This window comes from Rhinocladiella mackenziei (genome assembly GCF_000835555.1).
Source record: "Rhinocladiella mackenziei CBS 650.93 unplaced genomic scaffold supercont1.2, whole genome shotgun sequence".
NCBI lineage: Eukaryota > Fungi > Ascomycota > Eurotiomycetes > Chaetothyriales > Herpotrichiellaceae > Rhinocladiella > Rhinocladiella mackenziei.
The window spans coordinates 3,834,222-3,847,776 of NW_013550603.1; the positions used below are offsets into that span (position 1 = coordinate 3,834,222).

General features: G+C 49.3%; 7 protein-coding genes across 7 annotated transcripts; 2 read left to right on the top strand and 5 right to left on the bottom strand.

Moving 5' to 3' along the window:
• Positions 1–290: 290 nt before the first annotated feature.
• On the bottom strand, positions 291–1,633 carry Z518_03157 (uncharacterized protein; the record flags this gene model as incomplete). Its single annotated transcript, XM_013420183.1, has 5 exons — positions 291–577; positions 629–985; positions 1,039–1,188; positions 1,240–1,363; positions 1,421–1,633. 5 exons carry the CDS (start codon positions 1,631–1,633, stop codon positions 291–293), a joined length of 1,131 nt encoding a protein of 376 aa, XP_013275637.1.
• A 566-nt stretch (positions 1,634–2,199) lies between these two features.
• On the bottom strand, positions 2,200–3,417 carry Z518_03158 (uncharacterized protein; the record flags this gene model as incomplete). Its single annotated transcript, XM_013420184.1, has 1 exon — positions 2,200–3,417. One exon carries the CDS (start codon positions 3,415–3,417, stop codon positions 2,200–2,202), a length of 1,218 nt encoding a protein of 405 aa, XP_013275638.1.
• A 1,455-nt stretch (positions 3,418–4,872) lies between these two features.
• Positions 4,873–6,396, top strand: Z518_03159 (uncharacterized protein; the record flags this gene model as incomplete). Its single annotated transcript, XM_013420185.1, has 1 exon — positions 4,873–6,396. The coding sequence occupies one exon, from the start codon at positions 4,873–4,875 to the stop codon at positions 6,394–6,396; it is 1,524 nt and encodes a 507-aa protein (XP_013275639.1).
• A 1,185-nt stretch (positions 6,397–7,581) lies between these two features.
• On the top strand, positions 7,582–7,872 carry Z518_03160 (uncharacterized protein; the record flags this gene model as incomplete). Its single annotated transcript, XM_013420186.1, has 1 exon — positions 7,582–7,872. The coding sequence occupies one exon, from the start codon at positions 7,582–7,584 to the stop codon at positions 7,870–7,872; it is 291 nt and encodes a 96-aa protein (XP_013275640.1).
• Positions 7,873–8,311: 439 nt separating this feature from the next.
• Positions 8,312–9,103, bottom strand: Z518_03161 (uncharacterized protein; the record flags this gene model as incomplete). The annotated part of the gene is made up of 1 exon (XM_013420187.1): positions 8,312–9,103. One exon carries the CDS (start codon positions 9,101–9,103, stop codon positions 8,312–8,314), a length of 792 nt encoding a protein of 263 aa, XP_013275641.1.
• Positions 9,104–9,456: 353 nt separating this feature from the next.
• Positions 9,457–11,147, bottom strand: Z518_03162 (uncharacterized protein; the record flags this gene model as incomplete). The annotated part of the gene is made up of 4 exons (XM_013420188.1): positions 9,457–9,646; positions 9,696–10,924; positions 10,983–11,030; positions 11,085–11,147. The coding sequence occupies 4 exons, from the start codon at positions 11,145–11,147 to the stop codon at positions 9,457–9,459; spliced, it is 1,530 nt and encodes a 509-aa protein (XP_013275642.1).
• A 504-nt stretch (positions 11,148–11,651) lies between these two features.
• Positions 11,652–13,550, bottom strand: Z518_03163 (uncharacterized protein; the record flags this gene model as incomplete). The annotated part of the gene is made up of 1 exon (XM_013420189.1): positions 11,652–13,550. One exon carries the CDS (start codon positions 13,548–13,550, stop codon positions 11,652–11,654), a length of 1,899 nt encoding a protein of 632 aa, XP_013275643.1.
• Between the last annotated feature and the right edge of the window lie 5 nt (positions 13,551–13,555).

Below are 13,555 nucleotides of genomic sequence, written 5' to 3' on the forward strand. Positions count from 1 at the left end.
TCAGAGGGTAAAATGATGACAGTTTGAATTTCGAAACTGACGTTGGCTTTTGGTTGTGCCCGCCATTGATTCATATCTTGATATTTTCCTGCAAATGTGATGTTTGGTATCTGTTCAATTATGTCCAGCACTTTCTCTCTATTCATTGTTCTGATTTCCGTTTCCCACCGTGAGATAGCAACCCGCTTACCGTCCAACCAGAACGCCCAGACAGATGGTCCTTGGAACGCCGGGCTAATGCGGCCCAGCTTCCTGGGAAGTCTGAAGTCATCATTCATTAAATGTGTAGTTCATTCCTCTTGACCTTCGACCAATAGGTACTGTAGAATGTCGCTGAGTGACAAAACACCCTTGAGATAATTGTTCTCATCTACCACCATCAACCGATGGACTCGTGATTTCTTGATCGTCTCGAAGATTGTGTCAAGCCCGTCTTCTAACGAGCAGCAGTATATCCCAGGATGATTTGGTGACCGGGCGGAAAGAGCTTTGCCGACCGTCCAAGTGAGATTTCCATAGTCTCCAGTCTTGAGAATTTCGATTACATCGACAGCTTCGAAAACATTCAGAAGGACACCTGGGACGAAGTCAGTACTTTCATGGCGCCCCGCGAATAAGTCTTACCCACCTTCCGTCGTCACCACCGGAACGCTTGATATATTTTTGGTCACCATTTCGTCTATTACATCCAAGACCGTTGTATCCATACTACAACGGACGATGTTCCCGTAGGTACCAAGTCTGATAATTTCTAGCGGTTTTCTGAGCATGTCGGTTTCCTTGACATTCATCGCGATGAATTTGAGAATTCTGTATTGGGTGATAACGCTAGTGATCATGGTTCTCTGGGTGTCGCTATCATATGAGACCAAAGGAATTCGACGAGCTCGGGACACTAGTTGTTTCCGCAGAGCATCATATAGGATGGCTTCCGGTGAAGCCGACACGGTCTCCGGAGGTTTGACGTTAAGGACTTTCTCGACATCTTTCAACGTATCAGCGTCATATTTGCTTCTGATTTTGTTCGACTATCCTCACCTTTCAAGTCGCTGAGTAATAGGTTATCAACGTCCTTCAGCTGGTCGGCATGTAGATTATAGTATCTGACGACGTTGAGGTAGTCGTTGACGGTGAGCAAACCGGCATAGGTCGAAGTGGTCGAATCCCATAGCGGCGCAGAGACGATACCTGTGTCCATCGTCAACACATTCCTTTCAACACCGTCATTCTGTCACATACCACACTGAACCAGAATGTTGAGGCTCTCTTTGACCGTGAGACCGACATCAAGCTCAATAAGTCTGAAGCTGAGAGGTAGGACTTCATAACAGTTACGCACTCTCAGGAAATCCCGTATAGCTTTCTATCCGGAAAAATCAGTCTTGACCATCCCACGTATTGTGGAGAGTTATGTCCTTACCAAGCCGGCTCTTTCATCTCTATCGATGGGTCGATCAGGTTTCGCAGGGGCGATTGGTCGAGATGTGGCTCTTGGACGAAGCAAGTCTGATGGACGGACAAAGGTGCCCTCGTGACCATGATGATGAATGTGGGCTGCAACCGGCGGATGAGGATGATCCGCAGGAGTAGGTTGGCCGGTGGACATCTGATTCACCTCATCGCTTTCTGCCATGGCGACCGATCAAACGGCATCTTTTCCCCTTGAGAATAAACTCTTTGGTACGCAGTTGAGTGTGCGTTGCGTGTGCGTTTCGCTAAAGATAGGATCGATGGCAAGTCAGAATTGTGGAGAAGGCGGGCAACCAGAACTCGAGGGACAGAAAAGATTGGGGGCTAAAGGAAGATGGTCGCTGGATCCTATGCAAGACTGGCAGTGCAAAAGCAAACTGTCTTTCCTGTCGTTTAGGGATTCTCCTCAGGGTTTCTGATCAGAGGAATGGAGAATGGGATATGGCATGAGGGATTGGCGCGGTTCATGGGGGCTGGGGTTGAGTGGGCTGTTTTTTCGCTTGCGCTGACCATTGGCGCAGACGGGAGTTGCGCTGACATGTGATTGTCCTTTCACTCATCTCAACAAGAAACTTATACAATTCACCTGTTGGACTGATTAATATCTATTCCTGAGAATGCTCTTTCTGTTTACGCTACGCTCTAACATCCGTGGCCTCTGAACAGTAACCCAACACTGTACGGTTATTCATGACATTCGCAGTCCCCCCACTCCCACCGTAGCCAGGCTCATGTTGATGCCTCTACCACTGCCTTCTCGCACTCAGCCAGACTCCTCTCCTCGCCTCCCTTGAGATAACCTTCATACTCGCCGATCTTCTTTCCTCCTTGCTCCCATCTGCTGCGATACTCCGACCTCCTTAGTTCACACAGATCATTGAGTGCTGGCCAGTACTCTTCATGAGAATACTCAAACTCGACATAACCACCGCTCTCTTTCAATAACTGCTCCCGCGGCACGTGTAAGCCCATATCTTCGTTGAATTTGATCTTCTCCCGCGTCAATGGATCAATGAATGGTGTGATCAATTTGAAAAAGCCCCAGATGTAAAACGGAACATTGGTCACGAGAGCACGTCCGAGACGCTCGGGATAATGATTCTGCAAAATATTCAAGGTCTGCTTTCCCTGAGACAGTGTCGCACCTTGTCCAGACTTGGTCTCCGCAAAGTTGATGAGTAAAGCCAAGGTCTCTTGTCCCGGAGGCATCAAATCAATGGTCCGCTCCAGCATAAACACGAGGTGCTGGATTTGGCGATCACTTCGTTCCGTATTCTGCTTCGAGGGTCGCAAATACAGGCATGTTCGTCCATGGTTATCCCAACCCAAGATCACTTGCTTGCCCGTGGCATTTTCAATAGAGATGTAGTCCTTGGTGTGTTTCTCCAATCCGTATTCGCGCCGCCAAACCAGTGTATTCTTCAATCTTGTTTCTGCTTGAGCCACATTCCAGTTGGTAGCTCTTAAATAGCGTAATAGACATTCTCTTGTCATAAACATCTGCTCGGATTCGGTTAGAGGTGTGGTTTTGGATCCTCTAGCAGAGCTCTCTGGAATTTCCGTCCACGCAGACACATTCTTGAGCAGTGTTGCATATTTTGCCTCTTGATCTGTAGACAAGGCCGGCCTTGGAACTGGCTTGGAAGTCTCGAGAGGTTCTGCGAGAGGTTTCTTGATGAGGCCATCGGCTGAGGTGCGTGGTAGCTTCGATGGATTTGATGAAGAAGGCGCAGGCAGGTTTTCCGTTTCGCTTGCCATCGTGGCAGCTGGGGCAGCGGGTGGAATCTCTTCTTCAGCCCCCGATTCCGCCGGAGGCTCGGCCTTGGGTTGAGCAGGTTCTTCGTCGAGCCTTACCTGACTCACACCAGAGGCGAGGTCGGTAGCAGCCTTTTCAGGATCTGTCGATCCATTGAGGATCATGGGAACATTTACGACCTCCACAGCCATTTTGTGGGGTGCTGGTAGAGGCCAGTCGAAGAGGAGGAGCAATGGGTCCCAAAGGGTCAGGATTGCAGAAGTTTTACATGTTGACTGAAAAAGTGCTGAGGCTGGTTTCGGAACTCTCAAGCCACACCGCCTTGGACCCCTCTGACCTGGATAGGAGACCTAGAACGAGTTAGCTAGAAATACGAGGGAAGGTATTACGCCGTGAGTTTGACTCTTATAAACATATATATTGAGGAGCGATCCCTGCCTCTTGAACATCACATATCCAAAGACACCGTGATAGCAAATATCCATTGACGCCTGATGGTATAAATTCATCCTTCGTAATCACTGGCCATGTATAGGGCTTGAAGTTTGGACATAGTTGACAAATATCAGAGCGCTGCCAGGAACAAGTAACGTAATGATCAGCTCAAAGCTTCGCCTTTGGTCGTGCTTTGCTGGTTCCGTTTTGAGGCATCTTTCTCCATCTAAGACACCCTTATGATCTAGCAGCGATTCTGGACCCAGTATCAAAAGCACTGGTCCATCTTCTTTGGTCATCTCCGCTAGTCGGAGTTGAATTGTATCTTACCGATTTGGTGGAAGGCCAATCTGTGAAAAGTGAAGGACTTTCAACTTGGTTCCTTGTTGTTCCGTAAAGATAGAAAGGTCCACAATATGCCATTGTCTTCTCCGTTGCATTCATAAGCTTATTTGTTATCCCATATGTCCAGTAACTGTTCAATATCTCCCCACTATGATAGAGTTGCCATGTAACGATCTTTCAGTGTATATGATATGTCCCTTGCAGCGTTACCCATAGGGTAGAATATGTCATCTAAATTTTCTTCATTGGCAGTTGCATAAGAGACGAGGTCCCGGACGCCATTGATGCGAGATCAGAAAGATAACATCTTCAGATTCTGTTGGGCAACAGATAATCTTGAACAGAGAATGAAGTGCAAGAAGCTTGATGCAAGGAGACTTTTGGATAAAATACTTGGGCCAACAAGCATGGTACCTGAGAAGAATAAAGAGTAGTAGCATGATTTGGGAGGGCTCACATTTCAACCCATCGCTTATCACATTAGCAAAGGGGCCACACTCGGGGCTTCTCAGTCTACTAGAGTTCGCCTTGAATGGCATTGTCCAAGGACGAGTACACGAGGAAAATTGTCCCGTGTTGACGAATTTGCATTGCAGCTGATCAACGACGATCACCTCAATATCTCATTCATATGAATACGCTTGTCTCTATGCAAAGAATTGGGAGAGGAAGATTCGGTGCATGTCATTTTGCTCCGCCGTAGTCAACGTCTGCGCAACCTCAACTTTTCCGAGCATTGGTCATAGATCAATTCCAACCTGAGTTCGAATAAGGCATGCCTCGCCATTACGGCCTTCTGAATCCTAGACGCATTCTCATGATCTCATGAAATCTGGATATTTCAAACCAAGAAAATGCCGCTCCCCATGCCTAATCCCGCAAAGCGGATGACCGCAAACCCAGCCAAACCCGTTGCAAGGTATCGTCCAGGAAAACCAGTTGCGGAGCAAGAATCATCTGACGAGGAAGAAGAATCCGTGGAGGAACAGCAACAAACACAACAACGAAAGCCTCAACCAGCGAGACCACAACCTATAAGACCTCAAGCTGCAGTAGAAGAGGAAAGTGAAGATGACGACGAAGAGGGATTTGTGACGGAGCTAGAAGATGGAGATGGAGATGAAGACGCGTCCCCCAAATCACCACAACAGCCAATAAAGCACTCATCCACTGCTTCAATACCACCGCCCATCAAGCGAGGAGAAACAAGTGCAGAATCTGAAGAAGAGGACGAATCAACAGAAGAGGAAGAAGAGAGTTCGTCCGAAGACGAAGAACCGCAGCGAAAGTTCCAACGTCCGACGTTCATCAAAAAATCAGACCGCAAACAATCATCCGCAAACACCTCCGCAGACTCTGTAAATGGGGCCCCTATGAGCTCTAGCGCCGACCCCGAAAGTGACAGGCAATCCCGCCGCCTCGCCCAAACAGACCTTATGATCAAAGATAAACTGGAACGCGACGCCCTGGCACGTGCTCAGGGAAAGAAAGCATGGGATGATGACGATGAAATCCTACCCGAGTCCATGGTCGATGATACCGACGGCCTGGACCCAGAAGCCGAATATGCAGCTTGGAAAGTGCGGGAGTTGAAGCGGTTGAAGCGCGACCGCGAAGCCTTGATTGCCCGGGAGAAGGAACTCGAAGAGATTGAGCGGCGTCGCAACCTGACGGCTGAGGAGCGCGAGAAAGAAGACAAAGAGTTCATCGACAAACAACGGCGGGACCACGAGGATAACCGGACTGAGGCCCAGTTCCTTGCTCGCTACCACCATAGTGGCGCGTTCTTTCAAGGCGACGAGACCGCGGACCATCTCAAGCGGCGGAACATTATGGGGGCACGCTTTGAAGACGACGTCCTCGACAAATCTACATTGCCGGAGTACATGCAGCTGCGGGACATGACAAAACTAGGTAAGAAAGGCAGGACAAGGCACAGAGATCTCAAGGGCGAAGACACTGGACGATTCGGCGAGGATGTGAAGAGGTGGCGTGGCAGTGGTGGTGCTGGCGGCTTTGGGAATGGCCAGGATGGCGCTGCTTCGAATTTTGATACAAGAGGTCTCGACGAGAGATTCCTCCCTGATGACCAAAGGGGAGGGGGCGCAAGTGGACCAACAGGCGCCAATGCGAGCGCTGTTGCCCCGAGACAAGATAGGAATAGGGATAGAGTCAGAGACAGAGAGAGGGATTCATATCGAGATAGTGAATATGAAAGGAATCGGGATCGTGACCGTGATAGGAGGAAACGATTCTACTCGCGCTCACGGACTCGGTCGCGGTCTCCGCGCAGACGGAAAACGGATTGGGAATCTCGAGATGAGTATCATGCCAGAGATCGTGATCGTGATCGAGAGGGCGAAAGACACCATGGGGTTAAGTCATACTGAGGCTGCATCCCTAAATGACCAGGCCTTGCGTCTTCTTTCGGCTCGACTTAGCTTATGTAGGAAAGAAGAAAGGGAGAGCAGAAAAGATCAAAAGTATTCGGATATGAAAACATGATAGCATGGTATGTCTCTGAAGAGTGCTATGAAACTGAACTTGACTTGGGCGAGCGGGCAGCTTCAATGACATCTCTTGCGAGAGTTCATTAATGTCGATTCCATCTAGGTGTATGCCATTCCCGGGAGATAAGGACCGACCAATATCAAGGTAGGGATTGCTCAGGGCCACATCCAACTCAATGTACCCCCTTAGTTCTCGGCGAAAGTCTTGATTCTCACATTGCCAGTAAATTTTTTCCACATTCGCTCGTCCCTTTATGCCTATCTTTCTTCAAGCCCAAAATTTTTCCCTCGATGTAGTCCATCATCCGCCAGAATGGTTACAGCATGTGGGATGCCCTACAATGACCTTGTTGCTGATCGAAGGTGGCTTTGGGGCCCAAGCATGGGAGATGGAGTGAAAGAGGAGAGGAAAACTAATGCCGCCAATGTTCAAGATATAAGTCCCCAGTCTCGAAGACCCGAAGAAAACGGAATCCGCTGCCGTCTTTTCCCGCCACAAGGAACTATATCACCCAATCCAACCATATCCGGGGGGCACTGGCATTTCATACCCATTTGAAAGTCTCACGATGTCTTGCCATGTCAAATGGTACTACCTCCACTGTTGAACTGTGCGGTGACTGGCACTAGCTGGAATAGTCTTGATATCCTGCATCACGAGACGTTCACCAGGGTGTTCGGACGCCATGCGGACACCCATTTCATGGCAGTTTGATGACAGTGTTCCTCTCACACGGAGCAGGATTATTGTCAACGGTACCGGAGCATCGAACGCAGAGATTCATCGCAGAGCTGCTCTCAATGCAAACGCCGCTCGTTTGCACCATCTGAGAGGCATAAGAACATGGACTTCTCTGCCGGGTTGGAAGATCTTTCCTTCTTTCCATACTCTAGCAAGACAACACCTCTAAGATCGATCAAAAACCTCCAGACGCCCCGATATATCAAATACATCGGGATCAGAACCGAGAACGAAGACGGTTGTATCAGGCAAGCTCCTTGAAAAAGGTATCACTGCATTTTGGCATTTTGCAAAGACCAATCCTGACCTTAGTCATTGCAGGAATGTTCGTTCAAACCCGAACCTCCTTCAGCTTCGTCATCACACCTACCCAGGTAGAGCCTCGGCCACCACAGACGCCTCCTTTGGATCAGTCGCAAGAGTTCCTCAGCGTCAATGATACGAGCGCGATTTTGGGAGACAATGGGTGCGATGTTAAATCTCACGACTTCGGCATCGCAAAGCCGGATCCGACTAAGCCTAAAACACCAACCCCAGATCAGCCTCGGGGTAACCGACTTGATTTCGACCCAATCAGGCCGGAGACACCCCCTCTTGGCCAGCCCCAGGGTTAGCGGGATGCATCGTCTAGCATCACCGTCGCAGAGCTTGACAACAACATTCCGTTAGCCGCACAGACTTTCCCCGGCGTAGAGCAAACATCGTCATTCAGACGGCCAGCTGAACACCGGCATAGATATGCCAAATCCATCAGAAAAAACAGGATTGGGCAGATTATTGAGTATAGCGACCTTCGACGCAAAGGGAGTAAGCTCAGCGTATGGTCGAAACGACAAGGACCGTTACCATACTAGTAAGCTCGATCAAGTCTCCAGGGGCCAAGCGCGGAAACTTTGGTTGAAATCCATCGACCCTGAGCCTTTGCTTGCTGTTAGCACGTAGATAGCAGAGAAACTCATCCCTGACTATCTTCAAACCCATCTCGGGTTCCTCCAGCGCGGATGCTAAGATTCGCTTGTTTGGTTTTTCGCAACAGTCTCGATCCAATCATTGTCATCCCTTAATCCCTTGTCTCTCTAACTCCTTCTCCCGCTCGAGAACATAGTCCTCGAACTTGATCAAGAAAACCGTTCGGTTCGGCCACATATCGGTCCCCGTGTTATGCGCCGAGGCTTTACACTCGAAGCCAGCGCCATCACAAATTCCCTCTATGATTCCTGCAATATAGGCCGCCACACTGAGTTGGTTCATTTCTTTAGGCACCGAAATATACTGATTCGTCAACGGTGTGTTGTCGATGATCATATATTCGCCCGGATTGGTCGTCGACTGTTCCAGCGAGTCTGCCGGTCGTGAAAACAGCAACGGGTACAATTTCGTAGTAAGCAGCGTGAGCAGCGGGAGTAACCGCAGTGGGCGAGTGGCACCTGTTCCGCTTGAACTGCTCGTTGATGAACTTGAGCTGGAACTGCCCGCGGGACTGGCACGATAGAGCAATAGGTCCAGCAACTTGAGACCAAGAGGGTATCCTTGTTCATTCAATCTCTTTTCAAAGTCCTGAATGCCCTTGACTCGGCGGTGAGCGTACGAGACCATTTCCATGAAGAGGTATGCGAAACTGGCGCGGGAGAGTTCGGCATTTCGAGAGCGATTGAGGTTACGATCGTAGATGGTCTTGCGGGTCGACGGGTACCGAAGGGTAGAGGTCGCAGTACTGGTTGGAGTTGAGGTGCCGCCTACAATGGTGCTGCTGGAGGTTGAGTATTGAGAGAGATGACGGGACGGCGAGGATGTGTGAGAAGGTGGATATGAGCCCATGGTCAAGCCTGGAGGAGGGGCAGCCATGCTTAAACAGAGTAAGATCCGATGCGGAGGGTTGGGGGGTCCGAATAGTAGTCGAGGGATGAAGGAAGACAAAAGCGTCAAAAAAAGTCCAGAGCAAAGTGGGCACAGATAATTTACCAAGGTTCACCGAGGTTCCTTTTAGGTAGGAACTTCAGCCTTGCGCCATTAATCGTTGACAGGTCGTGGTCGGTCACGATGGTATGCTATGCTTCGTTGGAGACGAGCTTCCTGCTCTTTAATTCTCTTAAACTGATTCAATATGCTTGTCATCAATCTGTTTTCTACGAGCTCTATCACTCAGTTCTTGGGATCCGGCCTGTCCGCCGCTTCTTCCTGTATTGGAGTCTCTTTCTTCAACTCACTTCCTCCACCTTATCCCCAGCCCATTCATGAAACCCCTTTTGTCGTTGCCTTGAGTTCCATTGTAGTGTTCTCGAGATACTCTTGACCCATTCCTCGCTTCGTCGCCCTGGCGGCATCACATTTGCGAACGGATATCTTGACGCCGAAATTGTGACATAATCCCCAGGAAACAATTCAATTCTACGCCAGTCAGGTTAAACATCCCAGAAATGAGAGTATTGTGACTTACCTTTCCCTTCCATCAAAACTGGCCCACGAGTTGGCTCTCGCATCGTAAGGGACACCAAGTCGAAGCACCATAGTATCCGGAAGAATAATGGGTCGGAATGAAAGGGTATGTGCACAGATTGCCGTGACAAGAATGACAGGATTCTCAGGGTGGCATAATGATCCGCCCGCTGCGAGATTATAAGCCGTGGAGCCAGTTGGAGTGGCGACACAGACCCCATCAGCTTGAACTGTTGTCAAATGTTCTTCGTCTCCAAAGAGTTCAGTGGTTGACATTGTCGGATTGGGCCCACGATCAACCACGACATCGTTGAGAATTTCGAAAGTCCGGTCTGGTTTATGTGTGTTTCGATCGTCCGCTTCCTCGCCGATGAGCTCCTCCACAATATCTCGATGCTCGGCATCATCATCTCGTTTGTGAGACCGCATGACAGTGCCCTCGAGTCGTAATCGAAGACTTATCGTGACACCATCCTTGAGGGCCTGTGACAGAATATGTTGGTAGCCATCGAAGTCGAATTTTGTCAAAAACCCCAAGGAACCCAGGGCAAAGGACAGTACCGGGGGCACAACCCTCTGAAAGAGCCAACTCGCATAAAGTACTGTCCCATCGCCACCCAAAGTGACCACGAAATCGAATGTGTGAGGATGCTTCCGGGCCAATTCGGTATCCCAATATTTCAAGCGCTCGGCGTACGAGGGATCCTCAGCGATCAACCCCTGGGCATCGAAAATCTCATTGTCCTTCATCGTATCTTGCACATAGACGATGTAAGGCACGGATCGATCTTTGGACAACAGCCACCGAGCCACCTCTCTTGTCTTTGCAATCAAAGTCTTGTCATATACTTTGGTGAGGAGGAAGATGGCTCGAATCTTTAGCTTCACTTTTAAATTCCTCAGTCTCTTTGCTAACGATCTTACACTCATGGCCATATCACTCAACTGCTTCTTCGTAAGCAAGCGAGACTGCGTCGCCCGTATCTCATCTCTTCCCGAGGCATCTCCATTGGCTTCTGACTGCATGCCCCGATCAACCTCATCGATTTGTTCCAGCTTCGATTCAACTTGGGGCTGTTGACCTAGGGAGGTATTCTCTACCATCTTGTGGACTAGGCACTGCGATTTGGTGCGAGGCGCATGATGCCTTACCGGTTTCTCCACCTTGGGTGTCTCGGAAAGGACGACAGAAGATTTGCGGCGGCGTACACTGTCGGAGTCGAAAACGACCTAGTGGCCAGGTTTTTCCTGTCAGTCTGCGTTGAACTCAGGACGTTGGCGGACTCACTTCGATCTTGCGGTTGTGTTCATCTTCGCTGCTGGAATCACCATGGTCCTTGACGATTGTCAGTCTTGAACTATGAGGCTTTGCTGTTCAATCCATACATACATGATCTGGCAAACACTCGCTGATCCTCCTGCTTAGGTGAGGGGCACCATGCGGCGTCGACATATTTGCACCGCCACAAAATTCTAGGATGAAAAAGTGACAAGTTGAGGAATTTTACAAAGGGTAACCTTCAATAGCCTTGACCATAAGACGTTATGAGGAGGTGTACCGTTTGTCCTTGAGCGAGGGTTGCAGTCGAAGCAGATCTGGTGCACCCGCCCCCAATGACGACGATTTGTAGTTGACGGAGAGAGTATGTAAGCATAGGATGCAACCAATGCGGAGCTTGCCTGCATGACTCACCAAGTCCCAATTCGGAAAACGGCATATAAGCTGGACAAAGGGATTTTGAGTAATCTGAATGGAGTGGGACGCGCAAACAGGTTCTAAAATCTTCAAGATAGACAAGTTGTAAAACAGTCATGTCATGCTTATACGCTGTGTGACGCTATTTATTTGACCGCCGCCTGAATGCTTCTCATTGAACAATCTGAACAGCAAAAAAGCTTTGGGTATCATTTTTAGGCTTTCGCCATCAGTCATTAATCCATAGCTGCGGCAATCTGGTTATAGAGCGGACACTATAGGAGCATCTGTTGGGTGCTGTTCTTCTGTACGGCTGGTAACATCACTGGCCGTCCTCATGGGCAGGAAAGGAATTTCTTTATGCAGCTCGCCACCGATTAGCGGTGGCTCAACTGGAGAACTTGATTCCGAAGGCCAGGAAGGTGTCTGAGGTGACTCGGGGGATGATGGTGTGAGGGTCGACGAGCGTCGTGGACTAGAGTCCAAGTCACTCTTTGAAGATTCGGGCAGGACGTCCGTTAGATCCTGGCATGCTTCTTCTTCCGCGCTTCGGGGATTCTCGTTATGTTCCGCAACAATCGACACCCTCTCTGCTGCGGCCTCCGAATGCGGTCGGAAGGGGATGGATTCGTAAAATAACATGAAGCCATTTCCTCGACTCAGAACTTCTTCTTCGGTGAGTTTGGTGACAATCTCGTCGTTGAAAGAATACCAATCTTTGCCACGTTTTCCAAGCGCAACGTAGTGGCCATTATCGTGTCGACCGAAATGCGTGACCAAACATTTCAACTCATACAATGCTTCAACATGATCATCGTTCTCGTCAAGAGGAGCACACCACCGACGCAAGAACCTCAATGTACGAGGGACTCTCACTGGGGCTGTGTTTTTTTGTTGGTTTCCATATTCATCAAAAATGCTTCGATTAATGTGAAGAACCAAGTCCGTCGGCAGTCTTCCTACTGTTATCTGCTTCGCCTTTGTCCGCAAGACTGGTTTTCTTCGTTGCTTTGACATCTCGTCTGTTTCCTTGGACTTTCCCACTTTGCCATTCGACCCTTCGGTTTCAGCGTAAGCCAGCTCTGTACAATTTTCACACTCAACGCCTTCTACCTCCTCTGGAGCAGTATATTCGTGGAGCAAGTCCTCGACATCCGATGGGCCCCGTAGACCCATGTTTAGAGTCAGGCAGTTGAATTGTGTCAGAGACAACCCTTCGGTGAACTTGCAAGTCTCACATTCGAGAATCTGTGCGGTCAGACCGTCGATGGGATTTGGCATTCCAAGGGGTAGAAGATTGGCGGCGGCTTCTTCTTTGGCTTGAGAAGTCTGCGAAATATGGGGATCTTCCAAGGGACTGCTTGTCTCTTGCTGAGATTTGTGTATTCGGGCGGCGCCTAGACACTCTAGACCGGTAGTTTTGGAGCGTTTCATGACTTTGGCATATGCATTCGCTTCCTTCTCCACAGCGTCCATGACTTTTGAGAAGTATTCTTGAGCGTCTTGCTGCTGCCAACTATCCATTGATTTGAGAACAGTAGGCGTCCACAAGACATTCTTGCGACAACCTGAATCGGCAAGTTTTTGGAGAAAATCCACCAGGGCTCGATGCGTTGCCGCTGGAACATCGTATTTGTCACATAATTCCAAGCTGCTTTCCATAAATTCCATAAACGCGGGTAAGGAGGCCAGTCCCTGCAGGACGCTGTTTTGATAGCAAGAGTTGTCCCAATTACCCAATCCAGGAGGACCAACGTCATTTCCCAGTGATATGTATCCTCCTACCCCCGGAATGCCGCTGATCTTTCGCAGTGCGATCGGGATCGGCGGTTGTCCACACATTCGACGGAGGGCCTCTTGTTTTGCAAGCATATCCCCATAACGGGCTTTGGTGAATTTTGCTTCTTCAGGAGCCAAACGGCCCAGTCGAATCATCCCATATTGCATGGCGTAGATGAGCGGTGAGGGAATGAGGTAGACAAATGATTCGTAGAGGGATCGTCTGATGGTAGATGGCCAGGCATCAAAGAATGAGAGAACATAATATCCTAGGACGAGAAGGGCAAGAGTCGAAATGATTTTGGTTTCGATGGGATAGGAAGTCCTTTGTGAAGGAATCTCATATAACGGGCTCTTGTCCCTAACCAGGAGGCTGCTCATGTCGA